Source organism: Lynx canadensis, chromosome B2 (assembly GCF_007474595.2).
Source record: "Lynx canadensis isolate LIC74 chromosome B2, mLynCan4.pri.v2, whole genome shotgun sequence".
NCBI lineage: Eukaryota > Metazoa > Chordata > Mammalia > Carnivora > Felidae > Lynx > Lynx canadensis.
In genome coordinates, this window is record NC_044307.1 from 2558074 (window position 1) to 2581045 (window position 22972).

At 41.2% G+C, this 22972-nt stretch overlaps 2 protein-coding genes across 2 annotated transcripts; both read right to left on the reverse strand.

Moving 5' to 3' along the window:
• Positions 1 to 7597, reverse strand: LOC115514709 (putative olfactory receptor 2B8). The gene is made up of 2 exons (XM_030316848.1): positions 6686 to 7597; positions 1 to 81 (listed from the first exon to the last, which is right to left on the reverse strand). Exons 1-2 carry the CDS (start codon positions 7595 to 7597, stop codon positions 1 to 3), a joined length of 993 nt encoding a protein of 330 aa, XP_030172708.1.
• Positions 7598 to 20434: 12837 nt separating this feature from the next.
• LOC115514710 (olfactory receptor 2W3-like) lies at positions 20435 to 21421 on the reverse strand. Its single transcript, XM_030316850.1, has one exon. The coding sequence runs from the start codon at positions 21404 to 21406 to the stop codon at positions 20435 to 20437; it is 972 nt and encodes a 323-aa protein (XP_030172710.1). The 5' UTR covers positions 21407 to 21421.
• Positions 21422 to 22972: the final 1551 nt, after the last annotated feature.

The following is a 22972-nucleotide window of genomic DNA, read 5'->3' on the forward strand; positions in this document are numbered from 1 at the left end:
TCATTTCATTCGGGAGATATTTCCTGCTTCCTGGGGACAGAGGAGGGTGTGATGTCCTCCCACCTGCTCTTTCCCCAGTAGCTTCTATTCACGGTGATCAATATGCTGTTGAGGTCCACGTTGGGGGGCCTCCCTGGGTTCCCACACTTGCTCCGTTTAAAAAATTTAATTCTATTCATTGACATTGTTGGGGGGATTTATTTTAACCACTGGAGGATATGAAATCTATGAGGTCTCTAGGAAGTGTAAGTTCTTCTGATTCGTGAGCCTTTTCTGAGAATGGTTTCAACCCCTTTTCAGGATGAGGGTGTTCAGTTTTTGTACTTGTGTGTTGAGTCTCAGAGAAGCATCGTGGACGTTTCTACTGATTGGGTTATTTGGGATCTCTATGATCAATGTCCTGTCTTGATCAGTGGTCAAAGCCTTTGACAGGGCCCCGTCCCCCCGAATCTGTGGTAGCAGGTCACACATAATGCTTTCTCACATTTGTAAGTCGTCATTTCAAGCACTTGGAAACATGAAATGGTTTTGAAAGACTCTCTTTGGAAAGCTTCTTCAGTAACTTATCTCTAATGAGAACTCGGTTTTAATGTGTTTAAAGGAAGCAGGTTGGCTAAGAATGTGTTCTTTCCAGCTTGAAATCAGCCTCTCCCAGGTTTCACCCTCCCTCTTAGAAAAACCACCTCTATTCCCGCAGAATGAGTCTCCTCACAGTCTGCCACAACGTGTTACATTTTCATTTGCATTTAGGTGCAAGCAGCATATATATTCATGTATTATTAGACACACACACCCACAGACATGCTCGTGCACAAAATGTGCTCCATAGGCAATGTCCTGTAGGCCAATCTCTGAACCCTCTTGTGAAGATGATCACTACAAGAAAATATGTTTCCCTTAGCTTATCCTACTTAGAAGTGCCAGGCTCATACATGATGTATTTCCAATATGTTCTGAAATACAAATACATCCTAGTGTATGTGGTAACAGTTTATCCCTGCAGGTCACATTGAATGGAGAAAAAAAAACTCTTTCCAGGAGGTGGGGGGAGCAATGGCTGTTGGTAGAATCTGGTACCACTCAAGAGCTCCATGGGACAAACTATACCCCTATAGACACAATAAGCTAAAAAATTTAGAAGTCACAGTCTTTCAGTCTTTACATTGAAATTTGGATCGTAAAGAGTAGCTGTGTTAGTAGATAGGACAACACTAGAACAGCCTCATTTGGTAACTGTCAATGTGTCCAATGTCAAGATGTTTTCTCTACGTTGTCTTCTAGGAGCTTTACAATTTCAGGTCTTAGTTTACATGTTAATCCATTTCAAGTTAATTTTTTGAGCGTTGTGCTATAGGGCTCCGTTTTCATATCTCAGAATGTGTTTACCCACTTTCTCGTGATAATTTGTTAAGAGTCTGTGTTTCCCCATGAATATTCTCAACTCCTTTTTCAAATATTAGTTGTCCGTATGTGGATGGGTTTATTTCTGTGCTCTTAATTGTGTTCCTTTGGTGTATGTGTCCGTTTCTTGATCTAGTAACACGCTGTTTTGATTCCTAGATATTTATAATACGGTTTGAATCAGGAAGTTGGCTGCCTCCAGCTTTGTTCTTTGTTGGAATGGCTTTGGCAATTGGGACTTTTGTGGCTCCATACACATTTCAGGATTGTTTCTTATTCTATCTGTGAAATATGCCACTCAAATGTTGATAGGGATTGCAATGAATCTAGAGATGATTTTGAATACTGTGAAAATTTTTCAATCTTAATATTTTTAAATATAATTTATTGTCAAGTTGGCTAACATACAGTGTATACAGTGTGCTCTTGGTTTCAGGGGTAGATTCCCATGATTCATCGCTTACATTGCAACACCCAGTGCTCATCCCAACAAGTGCCCTCCTCAATGCCCAATTCATGAACACAGGATATCTTAATTCTCTTCAATTTGTTCCATCAACTTATGCAGTTTTAAATGTAGAGATATTTTGCCTCCTTGGTTAAATTTAATCCTACGTATTTTATCGTTTTTGATGCTATTGTGAATGTGGGATAAAAAGAATCTTTTCATGTTTTTGGAAATGGCAAGACTTAATTCTTTTTATTGCTGAGTACTATTCCATTGTGTGTGTGTGTGTGTGTGTGTGTGTGTGTATCACAGTTGCTTTTTTTTTTTTAATTTAATTTAACTTTTTTTAACTTTACATCCAAACTGGGTAACATATAGTGAAACAATGATTTCAGTGGATTCCTTAATACCCCTTACCCATTTACCCATTCCCCTTCCCACAACCTCTCCAGCAACCCTCAGTTTGTTCTCCATATTTATGAGTCTTATCTATTTTGTCCCCTCCCCTTTTTATATTATTTTTCCCCTCCCCTTATGTTCATCTGCTTTCTCTCTTAAAGTCCTCATATGAGTGAAATCATCTGATTTTTGTCTTTCATGACTGATTAATTTCACTTAGCATAATACCCTCCAGTTACATCCATGTAGTTGCAAATGGCAACATTTCATTTCTTTTGATTGCTGAGTAATACTCCATTGTGTGTGTGTATATGTGTGTGTGTGTGTGTGTGTGTGTGTGTGTGTGTGTGTATATATATATATATATACACACACACTATATTTTCTTTACCCATTCATCCATCGATGGATTAGGGACCTTTCCATACTTTGGCTATTGTTGATAGTGCTGCTCTAAACCTGGGGGTGCACGTGTCCCTTCGAAACAGCACACCTGTATCCCGTGGATAAATGCCTAGTACCACAATTTCTGGGTCATAGGGTAGGTCTATTTTTATTTTTTAAGGAATCTCCATACTGTTTTCCAGAGTGGCTGCACCAGCTTGCATTGCCACCAACAATGCACAAGAGATCCTCTTTCTCCGCATCCTGGCCAACATCTGTTGTTGCCTGAGTTGTTATTGTTAGCCATTCTGACAGGTGTAAGCACCACAATTTCTTTATCCATTCATTCATCTTCTTTTTTCATGCAAATGTTTATGGCCATTTGGGCTGTTTCCATAATTTGGCTATTCATAGCACTGCTATAAATATTGGGGTACATATGCCCCTACAAATTAACACTCTTGCATCCTGTGGATAAATTCCTAGTAGTGCTATTACTGGGTCATACGGTAATTCTATTTCTAATTTTTTGACAAATCTCCACAGTGTTTTCCAGAGTGGCTACACCAGTTTGCATTCGTACCAGCAGTGCAACAGGGTTCCCTTTTCTCCACATCCTTGCCAAAATCTGTTGTTTCCTGACTTGTTCATTTTAGCCACTCTGACAGGGGTGAGGTGGTATCTCATTGTGGTTTTCATTTGTATTTCCCTGACGATGAGCATATTATATGTGTCTTTTAGCCGTCTGGATGTCTTTTTTTGAGAAGTGTCTGTTCATGTCTTTTGTCCATTTCTTAGCTGGATGACTTGATTTTTAGGTGTTGAATTTGATAAGTTCTTTATAGATTTTGGATACTAACCCTTTATCTGGTATGTTAGTTGCAAATACCTCCACCCATTCCTTTGGTTGCCTTTTACATTTGTTGATTTTTTTTTCCTTCACTGTGCAGAGGTTTGTTATCTGATGAGGTCCCAATAGTTCATGTTTCCCTTGTTTCCCTTGTTTCTGGAGACATGTCTAGTAAGAAGTTGCTGCAGCCTAGGTTAAAGAGGTTGCTATCTGTTTTCTCCTCTAGCATTTTGATGGTTTCCTTTCTCACATTTAGGTCTTTCATCCATTTTGAGTTTATTTTTGTGTATGGTGTAAGAAAGTTGTCCAGGTTCATTCTTCTGCATGTCACTGTCCAGTGCCCCCAACACCATGTGCTGAAGAGACTGTCTTTTTTTCCACTGGATATTCTTTCCTGCTTTATTGAATCCACTGAAACTTATGGAAAGCTTAGGAAAGAAATTAAAGAAGACACAAAGAAATGGAAAAACATTCGGTACTTGTGGATTACAAGAGCAAATATCGTTAAACTGTAGATACTACCCAAAGCAATCTACACATTCAATGCTATCCCTATCAAAATTACACCAGCATTCTTCACAGAGCTAGAACAAACAATTCCAAACTGTGTGAAACCAGAAAAGACCCCAGATAGCCAAAGTAATGTTGAAAAAAATAGATATAGCTGGAGGGAGCACGATTCCAAACTTCAAGCTGTATTACAACACTGTAATCATTAAGACAGTATGGTACTGGCACCAACACAGACGTATAGATCAATGGACTAGACTCGAGAATCCAGAAATGGACCCACAAATCAATGGCCTATTAATCTTCAACCTACCAGGAAAGATATCCAGTAGACAAAAGAGAGTCTCTTCAGCAAATGACTGGACTTCCCGTACTATGTTCTGTAAGAGTAATGAGGGTGGGCATCCTTGTCTTGTTCTGATCTTAGAGGGAAAGCTTTCAACCTTTTGCCACTGAGTATGTTACCACGAGTTTGTCATATATGGCCTTTCTTATGTTGAAGCACATTCCATCTACAACTAATTTGTTGAGAGTGTTTACCATGAAAATATATCATGTTTTCTCAAATGCCTTACTGCATCTATTGAGAAAAACATACGTTTTTTTATTCCACTCTATTCATGTAATGTATTGCATTGACTGATTTGTGTATGTTGGTTTGTCCCGTATCCCTACTACATCCCTCTGATCATGGTGTTTGAAACTTTAAATGTGCTGCTGAATTCGATTTATCAATATTTTGTTGAAAAATTTTGCATCTATATTTTGCAGAGATACTGGTCTATAGGTTTCCTTGTTTTTTCTTTGTACGATTTATCTGTGTTTTACATAAGGTTAATGCTAATCTTGTGAAATGTGTTTGGAAGTGTTTTGCCTCTTCAATTTCTTTGAAGAGTTTGAGAAGGATTGGTGCTAGTTGTTTTATAAATGTTTATGAGGGAAGAGGTAACTATATTTGTATCAGACAAAATAGACTTTAAGCTAAAAATGAAAACAAGGGATAAAAACTTCAGTATACAAAGGGTCAATTCATCAAGAAGATATAACAAGGGTAAATATATGGGAACCAACACGGGAGCACCCAAATGTATTAGGCAAATGCTAACAGTTATGAAGAGAGAAATAGACAACAATATAATAACAGTAGGGACTTCAATATTCTAATATTAACAATGGACAAATCATTCTGATTGAAAGCCAACAAGGAAATATTGGACTTGAGCCATAATTAAAAACATTTAATACACATATATGGAACTTTCATCCAAGAGCAACACAATGCATATTCTTACCAAGCACACCAGGAGCATTCTCCAGATAGATCATAAGATAATGTATGTAACAAGTCATTGCAAATTGGGGAAAATTGCCCTCTTGCAAGTGTCTTTTTTGATCACACTTCAATGAAAATGAACATCGACAACAAAGGAAAGCCAAGAAAAAAAAGGAAAGCTCAATTTTGCAAATATGTAAAAATTAAATAATATACCTCCCACAAATCAATGGGTCAAAGAAGACATCAAAGGGAAATCAAGAAACATCTTGCAAAACAAAAAGAAAACACCACTTACCAAATTTATGGGATGCTGCTAAAGCAATGCTAAAGGAAAGTTTACAGCATTTAAAGGACTACAGTAAGAAAAACATTCTTAAACAAATAACCTGGCTTTACTCCTCCAAGAACTAGGAAAAGACCAAAATAAGCTCCAAGTTAGCAGAAGGAAAGAAATAACCAAGATCGAGCTGAAATAAATGAAATGGACACCATAAAACAATTGCAAATCAACTTAGAAGGAAGAAGAGAACCAGAACTCACTGTACAAATGATCTTCTTTTGAGGTCTTCGAAGGAAAGTTAGGTAAGGTTCATTCTACTAGACTAAATATTATTTAGATCCTAATCACTATATAGTCTACTGGTTCAGTACACCGGAAAGAAGTAACATAGCTCCTTTGCAATACAAAGCCAATCACGTGTGAATGGAACACAAATCTTTATGTGATTATTTAGTATCATACTATTCAGATCATATCGGGCTTGCTTCAAACCCATTAAAATTAAGTGATTCGAAGTACATCATGCACACGAGAGTGGAAGTAGCTTCAGGGTAAAGTCTGATGACATTTCCCATGTCGTACACCTTCTATCAACCGCGCTCAGATCCATCGTCAGAATATAAGCAGAACCCCGAATTCTCCTCCCCCACTTCTCCTTCCAGTCGTGACTCTTCTGGGCAACCACCATTCTGGCTTCCAATACCACAGATTCATTGTGCCTGCTTCTGAATTTCACATGAATTCAAAGTAAATTTTATACCATTCAATTCGAACAATATGAACTGTTTTGCAGCTGGCTTCCTTCACTCAGCGGTGTGTTTGCAAGACGCATTCATGCTGATGTATGTAGCTATTATTTGTTGATTCTCATTATTGTATACATTCCAATAGAGGATACCTCATAGCTATTTTTAGATTCTTTTACTGAACCCATATTCTCCCCACTAGAATATTGAGCTCCATGGAGACAGGGCTGAGTGTTGTGATTGCTGATCACAGTCGAAGTCAGTGGAACAATGCTTTAGACGGAGGAGGTGCTTTATAAGGATTTGTTGACTTCAGTGACAACCGGGTTGTAGTCACCCAGAATCTGCAAACCGTGTATTAGCTCCCTCTGGAGCCTGTGGTTCCTCTCACCAGTCTCCTCAGCGCCCCCTTGACCTCCTTGTTCCTCAGAGTGTAAATGAGGGGATTCAGTAGGGGAGTCACCAGAGTGTAGAAGAGCGCAATGCTTTTGTTGACATCCCGCGAGTAGCTGGAGGGAGGCTGGAGGTACATGGAGATGAGTGTGCCAAAGAAGATGACCACCACCATCAGGTGGGAACCGCAGGTTCCGAAGGCCTTCCGCCTGCCCCGGGCCAACTTGATCTTCAGGACGGCCCTGGTGATGTGGCCGTAGGACACTAAGATGAGCGACAGAGGCACCACGAGGAAGAAGACACTGACCGCGAAGACTTCAGCTTCGATGATGGAGGTGTCGGCGCAGGCCAGCTTGAGCATCACCGGCACTTCACAGAAGAAATGGTCCACCTGGTTTCTCCCGCACAGGGGCAGGGTCATGGTCAGGGCCGTCTGTAGCACTGAGCAGCCGAACCCTGTGAGCCAAGCAGTTAGCACCAGGCGCAGGCAGAGCTGCGGGTGCATGATGATCAGGTAGTGCAGTGGGAGGCACACGGCGGCGTAGCGGTCATAGGCCATGACCGACAAGAGCATGCACTCCACGCCCCCGAGCCCCAGGGCGATGAGGAGCTGGGTCACGCAGCCTCCATAGGTGATGGTCTTGTCCCGCCCCTTGAGGTTGGCCAGAGTCTGAGGAACGGTGCAGGTGGTCAGACACAGGTCCATGAAAGAGAGGTTGGAGAGGAAGCAATACATGGGGGTGTGCAGGCGAGGGTCCCGCAGCGACAGGAGTATAATGGTACCATTGCCTAGACAGCTCAGAACGTAGCCCATCAGGATGACCACAAAGAGAGGCGTCTCCAGCTGAGGCCTGTCGGAGAAGCCTAGGAGGAGGAATCCTGAGGAGGTGCTGCCATTCGCTCTTTCCATGGTACTCAGTCTGCACAGTTAGCAGGACTCCCTGTTTTCTCTTGTAGCTTCAGTCCAGCCCTGTTTTCCCAGAGTGGGTGCATGGAGTCTGGGTGGAGGCCTGAGAGTTTAGACATACCCTTCCTTGTTGGGGAGCAACGGGGTGATAAAGAGCCACTGAATGGGAGCATCTTCTGTGTTTCAGGCACTGCCCTAAACGTGGGTGCACTTTCTCCCAATGACTGTCTGAGGTTGGCACGTTCCTGATCTCTGTTGACTAGATGAGCGAAGTGAGTGTGAAGGAGGTTCAGTAAGTTTCCCAGGGGCACTCACCAGGCTTCAGACTGACTCCACAACCTGGGCTTTTGACCAGCAGGGACACTGTCTTTTCGTGAATGCATGAACACTAAAGCTAACTGTAGTTTCTCAAAAAAATTAATCTAGTCATTCTGAGTAAGGTGCAAATTTGCACTGTCCCTTCCCTCTATGTTTGTTTGCCATCAAGAATTGAAATACGTGCGTCGCGCTCCCCTACTTCTAATTTGTGGGGAGAAAAAATGTGTTTTCTGAAAGTGCATAGATAGAGAAATTTACCATTACCAATTTTATACAAGGGGAACAATACATTTTGATGCATAAACTAATGAACGCTGGGGATGGAGCCTGAAATCGTGGTTATTGATTGGGAAGCATCTATTGGAAATGATTGAAGAATTCATCGTGCCCAGTGTTCACTTTGCAGGATGACTAAGCCTGACTAATTATCACTGACAGCAATTTCAGTAAAATGTCAGGAAATCATCAATCCAATGTTTCATTTCCTTTTGTCTCACATTACAACTCCCTTTCAAACTTTTTTAGTGTAGTGGAGAAATTTTTTTTCAGCATCTCAGTCTGTACTTCCTATAAAGGCCAACCTCATAGGAATCATTCTGTTTTTTGCCAAAATCATTGGGCTTGCTCTTAGAAATAACCTCCCTTCACCCTTCGCACCGTGAGGCAAGCTTAATAATAAATACAACCTGGAGAAGAGTTATAACTCATAAAGTGATGGAAAAGAATCTGGCATGTACTAGAGTCCCAAACAGTCTTTATTGAATGCATCAGAATACTGAAGAATATTATGAACTTGAACACGTTATTGAAAATGAGTTTAGGCTTTATAGACACTGAGAGACCTTAGCAAAGCAAAGGAAATCCTGAACAACAAGTAGATAGTCTTGATTATTCAAATTCTAGGATTTTTTCCCCAAATGCTATGTTGTATGGAACCTTGCAGAACTCTATATTTTTAAAAGTAACTCTTCTAGTAGCAAAATCAATGACGAGCCAAGAGGAGCTTCGGTCACCTCTCTATTATGCTTCCTTTAGGATTCTTGGTCCATTTATCCTTTTATTCCTAAATCCTTTCACTGCTTCTTTGGCTCTTGTTGCTGTGTTGCTGAAGGGTATAATGAATTTGAGGAAATAAGTTTAAAAATGCAGTAAAGTAAGAAACAGAATACCAGGATCATAAGTATAAGTCTACCAGTAATAAGCTTTGAGATTCTCAAGACTACTCTCCCACCCCAACTGTCCCCTTCAAATAAATGACATGATGTTTCTAGCTTTCAATAGGAAATAGGAGATATGATGATTGTAGCTCTTTGTTGAACCCTGGGAGATTTATGTTCCAATAGATCCATTGTCCCATGTTGAAGAAGCCTCCTCAGTCCTTGCTTGTCTGTAGCAGCAGCTTGGCTCTTAACGTCTATATCTTCTACATGATCAGGTCTTGGTCCCATTATCCAGAATCATACAAAGGGCACTAGTCAGTAGAATTTGTCACATGTTTTTGGGGCTTACCTCTGCTGCTTCCCTCTATCCATGTGCTGTAAGGGTGAGAGAAGGGGCTTCTGCAGGCCATCGTGGTACCCAGAAAAAGGCTCCCACAGGGTGTACAATAGGCTGTTATTTCTGGGAGATCAACAAAACAGCTCATCACTCAGCCAAGAACTTGATTCTCAATGATTTTGTTCTTCTCAGTGATGCAGAGAAAGTGATCGGAACCAAGGAACAATAGATTCTGCTAAGAAGCGTGTAAAATGCATTGTGCCTAGAAGGGAAGAATTAAGTTGACATAGACATTTTCACATGAATTTCCATATGCTGTATTATTTTCCTAGTCTTGATAACCAAGCTCCACTAACCAGGTCTGTCCTCAGGACAGCAGGAATGCACTGTCTCATATGTCAGGAGGACACAAGTCCAACATGAAGATACTGGCAGGGCTTCTGAAACCTGTCAGGGAGAATATACATCTTTGGACCTTTCTAGTCTCTGGTGGCTTCTTTGCTGGCAATTTGGGGGTTTCGTTGAGTTGTGGCTGCAGGATTTCAACTACTGCCTCTGTAGGCAGATGGCTTCTTCCTCACCTGTCTACTCTGTCCTTCTTATAGAAATACCAGTCACTTTGTGTTAGAGCACGGCCTGATGAGTGTAACCTCATCTGAACTTGAATATATTTGCAGAAAATTGTTTTCACATAAAGTCCCATATTAATCTGAACTGAGGTTTTGGGTTTCAACCACTTTTCTGGTGGGAGAGGTTTGCAGGGGTCATAATTCAACCCAATAGCAATAGTAGAATGCACATATGCCTGTGAAATGATAACAGTTCCTTATTATAAATAAATACCTGCATGCAAGGCTAAGACCAAGATGCAGCTATGAGTTCTGATTTCAAGTTCTCATATTCTCTTATTCCTAGAGCAGAAGCCTACAGTAATAGGAAAAACTGACTTCCCGCATCTGGCATGAATATCCAGTGAAGGCAATTGTCCTATAGACCTGTTTGTTACACTCACAGATCTGAAACATAAACACAGATTCCATGCTTGTGGGATCTGCCACCCAGCATTTGGTTTGAGCTGGAAGAGAAAACACTTACAGTCTTTCACTCTCCAGTGAAGTGGTAATCAGCTAACCTGGAGGTCACATTGCTCCTCCATCTAGAAGTTACTGTCAGGAAAGAGCAACTCACCCACAGACACCAGTTCTGCAGGCAGCACCATCAACTTCCTGGGTGTAAGGAATCAGCAGCAAAGGAAAGAATCTCACATCTTCTTAGTAACATCTGAATGAGTTTTAGAGTAAGAACATGGCCTCTCCTTCCAAGGAAGAATAACAAAGATTACAGACATCCACCTAACTTTTGGAAGCAGCCACTGGTCTTTGAAGAACCACTACAGTTGTATGAAGTGAAGAGATTAGCATATGGATGGGGAAGTGAAGGTCCTGCAGATGAAAGTACATGTCCGCTGTCCCCGTGAAAGCTAGGATCCAATAGCTAGAACAGAGCCCTTAGAATAAAGACAGATTCGTGTATTTACAATATGGCGACCTTTCAACAGGATATACCTTGAAAATGGTGACTCTGAGAGGCAAGGGCAGACACAATTACTCACTGCTCAGGCTCTGTTCAAGGTAGTAACATGTCTCTCCATCATTACTGTTAGCATAGGTTCTGTCATCCCCAGGGTTTACCCGGAAGATTGTCCACTCATTGCAGAGTGTTTTGGCACATGCGAGGAGGTGTAGTTTAGCGTGGACGGTGGGGTCTGCAGCTAAACACACTTTGGAATCTGTGAACTCTATGGAATCTGCCCATGAATGAAAGGGCTAGTATTATACCTGGGGGATATTTTTTGGTAAGCCACCAAAGTCAAAGTACGTGCTCTAGGGACTGAGGATGTGTGTATTTTTAGTGGCCCCAGGAGGGTCCTGCCCAATGTAACTCATTAGCCTCAGTCGAAGTATACAGAGTTTGGCTCCCCAGGGACAGCCAAAGAGGAAGGGAGGCTCTGGAGATGAGCAGGTAGTCAATCTTGTCCCACCAAATTGACTAGGAGTGAAACGACTGTCTCTTCTTAACTTCCATTTACCAATACTATTTAATACTATTGGTTACACTACTTTTTGTTAGGTACAATTTTGAGGTACAAGTTGAGGTACAAGGTACAAGTTGAGGTACAATTTTCATACAACGTACTTTTAGTTTGAGGCATACAACGTAATGATTCGATCCTGGTGTATATTGTGGAATGATCACCACAAGAAGTCTGGGTAACATCTGTTCCTGCACATAGTGGCCTTTTTTTCTTGTGAGGAGAACTCCTAAGATCTCTTCTCTTAGCAATTTCCAAGTATACAAGATAGTGTTATTTCCTGTAGCTCCCATACTGTACATTATATCCCCAGGGCCAGTCTTTAGAGTCCCCCCCTTGTTTTCAGAACTGTCATCTTTTCCTACTTAGAAGAGGAAATTCCTGAGCCTTTCCCCCTCATGTTAGTCATATCCTTTCTTTGTTACTGAGTCACTGAAGAAAATTATTTTCCAATGGTGTAATTAACTCTATTACCTTCCAACTTTATGAGACCTTTTTACCCTGTGATCTCTCTTTGTTCTTCAACTTCTTATATCCCACTATCTGTTTGTTCATCATCTAAACATATGCTCCTCTATCCTATAAGAAAAATAAAATTGGACTTAAAACCCTCTCTCCACCCCATTTTCTTCTAGCTGTTGTCTTCCATTAATTTCATCTTTTTATGACCGGACACAAAGTATTCATGCTTTTTCTCCTTCTGTCATCACTTCCAAATGTTCTTTGTTCCTTCTCCCCCTACCACTCTGTTGAAGCGGTTTTGTGTAAAACCTTTACTGTTCTTCCATTGCACAAAGCAGATGAGCTCACCGTTGTCTTACTCGGTGTAATATGGCGTTAAGCACGTCCCATCCTTCATGAAACTGTGCTGTCCATTGGCTTCTCTCTCTTTTCCTATTATTTCTTGGGACCTTGATTCTCAGTTCTTTCTCCCTGGGCACAAACTTCACTGTTTTGCTTTCCTAACGTTCTATCCTTGCTTCTCTTCTCTCTCTATGTTGTTCCTGAGATATTTTGTCATTTCTATGGCTTGAACTACCGTCTATCTAGAAATCTCTGTCGATAAATCTGCAATCCACATCCACATTTTATACCCCCTCTTGAGTTCCATCCTAAAGCAAATGGAATATTGGCTATATATATATGGATTATTTGTGAACTCTAAAATTTCTGATGTTTCATGTTCTGAAAACAATTGCTATTCTACAGGTTAGAATTTCAGAATCTCAATACCAAACCGACAGCAACCTTAGTGAGAACCCCCTGAACTATTTTTTGAAATTAATTCATTTAATTTGAGAGAAAGAGATAAAGCATTAGCTAGGAAGGGGCAGAGATGGGGGGGGGGAGAGAGAGAGAATTCCAAGCAGGCTCCATTCCATCAGCATGGAACCCAATGCAGGGCTCGATCGTGAACCATGGGATCATGACCTGATCTGAAACAAAGAGTCTGACACTTAACCATCTGAGCCATCCAGGTGCCCTCCCCTTAATTATTCTTGATTCTTCCCTCCGTTTTCATCCTAACACGGAAACTAAGCCTTGTTCATTTTCTCTGACATATTTTTAGAATACATTCACTCTCCAGAACACATTTTCCATTTGTTATCAATGTGTCCGTAAGATCTTTTTCTCCTTGCCAAACCATTTATCTCTTAAGAGATCTTGTAACCGAACCAACTCTAAGCTTCTACAGCATTATCTGAATTATTTTTCCTCAAAGCAACACAACCACATCATTCCTTGCTTAAAAATACTTTTGGCAACCATTGTCTACAATATTAAATGAAAGGCACACCTTTAACATATGAAGGTGTATTTGTTCTATGGACCCTCTAAGTTGTGGGAACAAACCCACAATATATTAATCACTGGATACACCGTATCAGCTTGGGGCCAGCATTCTATTATGCATTTATTTTTCTATTACTTTGCTTCATTTGAAAGGTACTCTCTTGTCCTATTTTCCCATACACCATGTTCTATTATTAATTCAAGATGTTGCCCAAGGATCATGTCCTTTTTCTGTGTTATTTTTAATAAGTGGTTTTTATTATGCAAAAATTTCACATCCCCCAAATGTAAACTTTGCTATAATGGTTCTTTTTTTTATATGAAATTTCTTGTCAAACTGGTTTCCATACAACACCCAGTGTTCCTCCCAACAGGTGCCCTCCTCAATGCCCATCACCCAGCCTCCCCTCCCTCACACTCCCCATCAACCCTCAGTTTATTCTCAGTTTTTAAGAGTCTCTTATGGTTTGCTTCTCCCTCTCTTAACTTTTTTTTTCTCTTCCCCTCCCCCATGGTCTTCTGTTAAGTTTCTCAGGATCCACATAGGAGTGAAAACATATGGTGTCTGTCTTTCTCTGTATGACTTATTTCACTTAGCATAACACTCTCAGTTCCATCCACGTTGCCAGAAAAGGCCATATTTCATTCTTTCTCATGGGCAAGTAGTATTCCATTGTGTATATAAACCACAATTTCTTTATCCATTCATCAGTTGATGGACATTTAGGGTCTTTCCATAATTTGGGTATTGTTGAAAGTGCTGCTATAAACATTCGGGTACAAGTGCCCCTGTGCATCTGCACTCCTGTATCCCTTGGGTAAATTCCTAGCAGTGCTATTGCTGGGTCATAGGGTAGATCTATTTTTAATTTTTGAGAAATCTCCACACTGTCTTCCAGAGTGGCTGTACCAGCTTGCATTCCCACGAATAGTGCAAGAGGGTTCCCATTTCTCCACAACCTCTCCAGCCTCTATAGTCTCCTGATTTGTTCATTTTAGCCACTCTGACTGGCATGGGGTGATATCTTAGTGTGGTTTTGAATTGTATTTCCCTGATGATGAATGATGTTGAACATTTTTTTATGTGTCTCTTGGCCATCTGGGTGTCTTCTTTGGAAAAGTGTCTGTTGATGTGTTTTGCCCCTGTCTTCACTGGATTATTTGTTTCTGAGGTGTTGATTGTGTTAAGTTCTTTATAGGTTTTGGATACTAACCGTTAATCCGATATGTCATTTCCTAATATCTTCTCCAATTCCATTGCTTGTCTTTTAGTTTTGTTGATTGTTTCCTTTGCAGTGCAGAAGGTTTTTATCTTAATGAGGTCCCAATAGTTCATTTTTGCTTTTAATTCCCTTGCTTTTAGAGACAAGTTGAGCAAGAAATTGCTGCAGCTTAGGTCAAAGAGGTTGCCTGTTTTCTTCTCTAGGATTTTGATGGCTTCCTATCTTATGTTTAGGACTTCCATCCATTTTGAGTTTATTTTTTGTATGGTATAAGAAAGTGTTCCAGGTCCATTCTTCTGCGTGTTGCTGTCGGGTTCTCCCAGCACCATTTGCTAAAGAGACTGTCTTTTTTCCATAGGATGCTCTATCCTGCTTTGTCAAAATTAGTTGGCCATAGATTTGTGAGTCCAATTCTGGGTTCTCTATTCTGTTCCATTGGTCTATGTGTCTGTTTTTGTGCCAGTACCCTACTGTCTTGATGACTACAGCTTTGTAGTAGAGGCTAAAGTCAGGAATCATGATGCCTCCCCCTTTGGTTTTTTTTTTTTTTTCAACATAACTTTGGCCATTCGGGGTCTTTCGTGTTTCTGTACATATTTTAGGATTGTTTGTTCCTGTTCTGAGAAGAATGCCGGTGCAATTTTGATTGGGATTGCATCGAATGTGTAGATTGCTTTGGGTGGGGTTGACATTTTAACAATATTTGTTGTTCCAATCCATGAGCGTGGAATGTTGTTCCATTCCTTCAAGTATCCTTCAGATTCTTTCATAAGTTTTCTATAGTTTTCAGCATACAGGTATTTTACAATTTGGTTAAGTTTATTCCTAGGTATTTTATGGTTCCTGATGCAGTTGTAAATGGGACTGATTTCTTGATTTGTCTTTTTGCTGCCTCACTATTGGCGTATAGAAATGCAACTGATTGGGGCGCCTGGGTGGCGCAGTCGGTTAAGCGTCCGACTTCAGCCAGGTCACGATCTCGCGGTCCGTGAGTTCGAGCCCCGCGTCGGGCTCTGGGCTGATGGCTCGGAGCCTGGAGCCTGTTTCCGATTCTGTGTCTCCCTCTCTCTCTGCCCCTCGCCCGTTCATGCTCTGTCTCTCTCTGTCCCAAAAATAAATAAATGTTGAAAAAAAAAATTAAAAAAAAAAAAAAAAAGAAATGCAACTGATTTCTGTGCATTGATTTCATATCCTGCAACTTTGCTGAATTCATGGATCAGCTCTAGCAGGTTTTCCACGAGGAGTATCATGTCCACTGTGAAAAGTAAAAGTTTGACATCTTCTTTGCTAATTTGGATGCCTTTTATTTCATTTTGTTGTCTGATTCCTGAGGCTAGGACTTGCAACACTATGTTAAACAGCAGCGATGAGAGTGGACATCCCTGTCGTGTTCCTGATCTTAGGGGGAAAGTTCTCAGTTTTTCCCCATTGAGGATGATATTAGCCGTGGGCTTTTCATATATGGCTTTTATGATGTTTAGGTATGTTCCTTCTATCCCGACTTTCTTGAGGGTTTTTATTAAGAAAGGATGCTGTATTTTATCAAGTGGTTTTTCTGCATCGATTGTCAGGATCATATGGTTCTTATTCTTTCTCCTACTGATCTGATGTATCACACCGATTGACTGGCAAGTATTGAACCTGTCCTGCAGCCCAGGATTGAATCCCACTTGATCATGGTGAATAATTCTTTTAATATACTGTTGAACTCAATTTGCTAGCATCTTGTTGAAAATTTTTGCATCCGTGTTCATCAGCCATATTGACCTGTAATTCTCCTTTTTAGTGGGGTCTCTGTCTGGTTTGGGAATCAAGGTCATGCTGGTTTCATAGAATCAGGCTGGGAGCTTTCCTTCTATTTCTATATTTTGGAACCACCTGAGAAGGATAGTTATTAACTCTGTTTTAAATGTCTGGTAGAATTCCCCAGGAAAGCCATCTGGCCCAGGACTCTTATTTGTTGGGAGATTTTTGATAACTGATTCAATTTCCTTACTGATTATGGGTCTGTTCAAATTTTCTATTTCTTCCCGTTTGAGTTTTGGTAGTGTGTTGGTGTCTAGGAATTTCTCCATTTTTTCCAGGTTGTCCAATTTGTTGGCATATACTTTTTCATGGTATTCTCTAATAATTGTCTGTATTTGTGTGGTGTTAGTTGTGATCTCTCCTCTTTCAATCATGATTTTATCTCTTTGGGTTCTCTCTCTTTTCTGTTGGAGAACTCCAATTAGGGGTTTATCAATTTTGTTTATTTCTTCCAAAATAACTCTTAGATTCATTGATTTGTCTAGTGGCTTTATTTGGATTCCATATTGTTATTATTTCTGCTCTAATCTTTATTATTTCTCTTCTTCTGCATGCTTTGGGATTTCTTTGCTCTTCTGCTCCTAGTTCCTTTAGGTGTACAGTTAGGTTTTATATTTGGGATTTTTTTGTTTCTTGAGATAGGCCTGGATTGCAATGTATTTTCCTCCAGTACTGCCTTTGCTGCATTCCAAAGGGTTTGGACGGTCGTGTTTTCATTTTCATTTGCTTCCATATATTTTTAAATTTCTTATTTCATTCCCGGTTGACCCATTCATTCTTTAGTAGGATGTTCTTTAATCTCCATACATTTGGAGTCTTTCCACATTTTTTCTTGTGGTTGATTTCAAGTTTCCTAGCATTGAGATTATGATATGATCTCAATTATTTTATATTCATTGAGGGCTGTTTTGTGACCCAGTATGTGACCTATCTAGGAGAATGTTTCATGTGCACTCAAGAAGAATGTGTGTTCTGCTACCTTTGGATGAAGAGTTCTGAATATATCTGTCCAGTCCATCTGGTCCAGTGTATCATTCAAGGCCATTGTTTCTTTATTGATTTTCTGCCTACATGATCTGTCCATTGTTGTGAGTGGAGTATTAAAGTCCCCTGCAATTACCATATTCTTACCAATAAGATTGCTATGTTTATGATTAACTGATATATATATTTGGGAGTTTCAAGTTGGGGGCATAAACATTTAAAATTTTTAACTCTTCTTGATAGACAGACCCCATAATTATGATATAATGCCTGTCTTCACCTCTTGTTACAGTCTTTATTTAGCAATCTAGTTTGTCTGATATAAGGATGGCTACTCCAGCATTCTTTTGACTTCCAGTAGCATGATAGATGGTTCTCCACCCCCTCACTTTCAAGCTGAAGGTGTCCTCAGGTCTAAAATTGACCTCTTGTAGACAGCATATAGATGGATTTTGTTTTCTATCCATTCTGATACCCTATGTATTTTGATTGGGCCATTTTAACCATGTACATTTAGAGCTATTATTGAAAGCTATGGATTTAGTGTCATTGTGTTATCTGTGGGTTTCAGGCTTCTGGTGATGTCTCTAGTCCTTTGTGGTCTTTGCAGTGTTCCACTCACAGAATCCCCTATAGGATCTCCTTCAGGGTTTGTTTAGTGGTCATGAACTCCTTCAGTTCTTGTTTGTGGGAAAGCCTTTATCTCTCCTTCCATTCTGAGTGACAGAATCTCTTGCTGGATAAAGGATTCTTGGCTGCATGTTTTTCCTATTCAGCACATTGAATATTTCCTTACACTCCCTTCTGGCCTGCCAAGTTTCAGTGGACAGGTCCGCTACTACCCTTATGTGTCTACCCTTGTGGGTTAAGGCCCGTTTGTCCCTAGCTGATTTCAGAAGTCTCTCTTTATCTTTGTATTTTGCCATTTTCACTATTATATGCCATGGAGAAGGCCTATTCTTGTTGAATCTGAAGGGAGTTCTCTGTGCCTCCTGGATGTGGATGTCTGCTTCCTTCCCAGATTAGGGAGGTTCTCAGCTATAATATGTTCGGGTAAACCTTCTGCCCCTTTCTCAATCTCTTCCTCTTCCTCTGGAACTCTGATGACATGGAATATTACCACGATTCATTGAATCACCTAGTTGTCTAATTCTCCCCTCCTGGTCTCGTATTTCTTATCGATGGTTTTCTCGGCTTCATCTTTTTCCATAACTTTACCTTCTGTTTCACTTAGTATCCCCTCTGCTTCCTCCTTCCTTGCTGTCACTGCCTCTAGTTTCTTTTACATGTCATTTACAGGATTTCTTAATTCATCATAACTCTTTCTTAGTTCCTTGATGTCTGCGGCAATAGATTCTCTGCTGTCTCCTATGCTTTTTTCAAGCCCAGCAACTAATCTTATGGCTACTATTCTAAATTCTTGATCAGATATATTGTTTTACATCTGTTGTTAGCAATTCTCTAGGTGTCATTTCTTCCTGGAATTTCTTTTGAGGAGAATTCTTACATTTCATATTGGCTAGTTTTCTGTCTTTTACTTGTTTTAATGGTTTGTTATGTGTCCTGCACCTGTGAGCACTGCTATATTAAAAAGGGGTCATAATGCTCTCTAGGGCCTGGCCCTTCAGGAGGTGTTTTTGGAGTGTATTGTGTGCTCTGTTGTTGTGACTCTGGTTGCTTTATGTCCCTACTTGTAGTGGCATTTTGAACCTTCCACCAAGTGCGATTTGTTCATTAAAGTAACCCTGGAAAAAATTTAAAAGGTGGGGGGGTGGGGGGGTGGAAGAAACCTTATCCCATACAAAGAGAGAAATGACAGGGGTGGGGAAAAAGAAAAGTAGAAAAAGGAAAAAAAAATTGACGCGGCAGAGAATCAGGGAAACTATATAGCTTAATCCAGGGAGAGAGGAAAATAAAGAAGGTAATACAGAAGAGGTGTAAACAGAACAGATTAAAAATGTCTGCTTAAACAAACCAACAGCTGGAATTGAGAAAGGAAGAAGTAAGAGCAAGAAAAGGAAGAAAACAATAACGTATATATAATAAGAATTGATCAAGAATCAAATCAGAAAATGCAAAAGTGCTGGACCGATATCTGCTGGCGCCATGGAGCCGGTGACGGCGCTGGCCTGGGGGAGGGGCCATCAAGTTCGGTCAGTGTCAATGCCGCTCCTGCGGATCTGCAGTTAGCGGGTGGGGTGCGTCAGGGTTTGGTGTGGGGGACCCACCTCCTCTGTGGCCCTGCTGCCCCATCCCTGAAGCCCCGGTGTGTGGTGATGGGGAGAAGAATGGTGCCACCCAGTCTCTGTTCCCCAGACCTGTGGTTTTTCTCTCGTCCAGACCCAGTCCTACACTTCCACCGCCGCTCTTTCTCTTCCCTGTGTCTCTCTGCAGAACAGGTCCCTCCCCTCCGTGCCTACACCGCCTGTTTTATCTCCCCTAGTTCGCGGTCGTGCCCCTAGGCCCACCAGGCTGTCACCGTGGGTCCCTGGAAACATCTCTGTCACTCTGTAGCCAAGATGCCTGGAATTCCGAGCTTTGTGGCCTCAACGTAGCTGTTTGAGGGACGAGAGAACTTCGGGTCCCCCTACTTCTCCTCCATGCTGACTCCCTCTCCTAACTGGAAGTGTGTCCATGTGATTTTAATACAGCTGAGTGAAAGTGTTCAGCTCAAATTACTTAAATGGTATAGGCTGTGTCGAGGCTAATGGCTCTATCTTCTCCAGGCAGTGAAATGTAAAGATGTGAGAAGACAAAAGTATTGTATTTGGCACTCCGTCAGCTCAATTCCGTGATAAAAATGACAATTATACAAAATACCAGTAAGCAAAAAATCATCAGATGATTTTATGTGTGCATCACTTCAGTCGGCCAATCCACAGTACCGAAGCATTGATTCACAGTTTTGTTGGATTTTAATTAGATGTGACCAGTTTGGAAAGGAGAAGGAAGGATGATTTCAAAGGTAGACATAAGATATTATGCAAATTAAAATTTATGTCTAACCTAGTTTATCATCAGAATCTTACTGGGGCTTTATAATACTTATCCCCAAACTCCATTCCTGCGCATTTCTATTGGGTAGGTTGGAATGCTTGAATGAATCTTAAAGTCACACTACAAGAATTATTTATTTCTGTTAAGTAGAAGAAGCAGACAGGAAGAGTCCCCGTCACCTTCCTTTCTGGACACAAGTCTCCTCAAGGCACCCTTCACATCCTTATTTCTCAGTGTGTAGATGACAGGGTTCAACCTGGGGGTCACCAAGTTGTAGAAGAGGGTGAGGAATTTCCCTGGGTCCCGAGAAGAATTGTTTCCCGGTTGCATGTACATACAGATAATATTCCCATAGAACAAGGAGACCACGGTGAGGTGCGAGCCACACGTGCTGAAAGCCTTCCTTCTTCCCGTGGCTGACTTCACGTGCAGCACGGCCATGGCAATACAGCTGTAGGACACGAGGGTGAGGGCCAGGGGCGCCAGGACAATCATTACCGATAAGATGAAAGCAGTGGTCTCCACACCCACACTGTCCACACAGGCAATTTTTATCAGAGCCGGCATCTCACACAGGAAATGCTTACCCTCACAGTTCCCGCATCGTGGCGGCCTCATGGTGACTGGGGACATAGCCAGGGAGTTGAGGAGTCCGACCCCCCAGGTCACGGATACCAGCTTCCAACAGAGCCGAGGGCGCATAACGATGGAGTAGCGGAGGGGCTCGCAGATGGCGGCGAAGCGGTCATAAGCCATGACTGCCAGGAGGACGCATTCTGTGCCACCCAGCCCCAGGAACATGAAGAGCTGGATGGCACAACCTGTGTAACTGATGGTCTTGTCTGGACCACCCAAGTTGAAGAGCAGCTGGGGGACAGAACTGGTGGTGAAGCAGAGATCCAGGAAGGACAGGTTGGTTAGGAAGAAATACATGGGTGTGCGGAGGCAGGGGTCCAGGCGGGACACCAAGATAATGACGGTGTTGCCCACCAAGGTCACAAGGTAGAAGATGAGCACAAACACGAAGAGGGTCTGCTCTAGCTGGGGTCTGTCTGAGAACCCCAACAAGACGAACTGTTCCTGGCAGCTCTGGTTGGTCATGACCACGGACCATCAGTACAGGCCCGCAAGGAGGCAGACAGGTGCACGCTGCTCTCTTAGTAAAGTAGGCTAAGGAACTGATGGAGACCTGGGTCATAGCAAGTGCAAACAAGTATGTAAATTCCAACATTCTGTACAGACACTGACTGCGTGTTTTAGGAAGGATATCTCTTTTTATTGGCTTCTTCGATTTCTTTTTGGATATCAAAAAAAAAGTACAGATCATTGTAGAATTTTTGGAAAACACAGACATATATAAAATATAGGAAAAGATTACCCACACCCCAGAAACAACCACTATTGTAATATTGATTTATTTCCTTTCGGCCTTTTCTTGAATACAACCTAAATCTCAGTATGTTTAGAAATATTATATTGTGGATTGCCTTTCACTCAATTTTATATTGGGAAAATTTGCCTCAGGTTTGCTTTTTTATTTACTTTTTCTATATTTTATTTATTTTTGCAAGCAGAGAGCAGGGGAGGGGCAGAAAGAGAGGGAGACACAGTATCCAAAGCAGGCTCTAGGCTCCGAGCTGTCAGCACAGAGCCTGACACGGGGCTCTAACTCAAGGACCGTGAGATCATGGCCTAAGCTGAAGTCGGATGTCCAACCAACTGAGCCACCCAGGCGCCCCTTACTTTTTTTTTTAATGTTTATTTTTGAGAGAGAGAGAGAGAGAGCAAGAGAGAGAAAGAGGCAATGTGGGCAAGGGGCAGAGTGAGAGGGGGACAGAGGATCCTAAGTGGGCTCTGGGCTGACAGCAGAGAGTAGGATGCAGGGCTCGAACTCACCAACCATGAGATCATGACCTGAGCTGAAGTCAGATGCTCAACCAACTGAGCCACGCAGGTGCCCTGCCTAGATTTTAAAATTTTACAAAAACTAATCATGAATGTCTGCATAATATGCCTATAGCTGTGTCATCATTTTCCCCAAACATTTCCCTTTAGTCGTTAAGGATATTTCAATATTTTTAAGGTCTTGAGAGAGATTGTGGAAACATCTGTTTCTACTGCACCCTAACTGACATGTTTTTCCTTAAGTCTTTGGCAATTGTTTGCTCAAAAACAAACAAACAAAAATCTCATATGTTTTTAAATTTGAAGCTATCAGCCATGGAATTGATTCATTTTTTTGATGCTCATGAGCTTTTCACGTTTGCAAAAACATTTCTTTGTCTGTGAGCTACATTGTCCAGATCATAGAAAAGATTTCCAACAGAATTAGAAAATAACCCTTTGCATTGGAACGAAAGCAGGAGTAAAGGCTGATCCTCTTTTAGTCATTGGAATTCGAGGCACAACCTTTCCATTTGTACTGGACAACTGAATCTATAACGACCTATAACATCCTTTGGGGATGACAACATCCTGCTTCCATTGTGTCCTCTCTAGGAAATTCTGGTTTTCCTAACCTACAAATATATCCACATAGTTCATAAAGTTTCCTTGTACGAAGGGCCCAATTATGTAAAGTTTTCAATGTCAATGGCATTTTAACAATTTCTTCCTTGTATGAGTGATGTTCATAATTATACTTTTTAACTGGGTATAATTGAGACA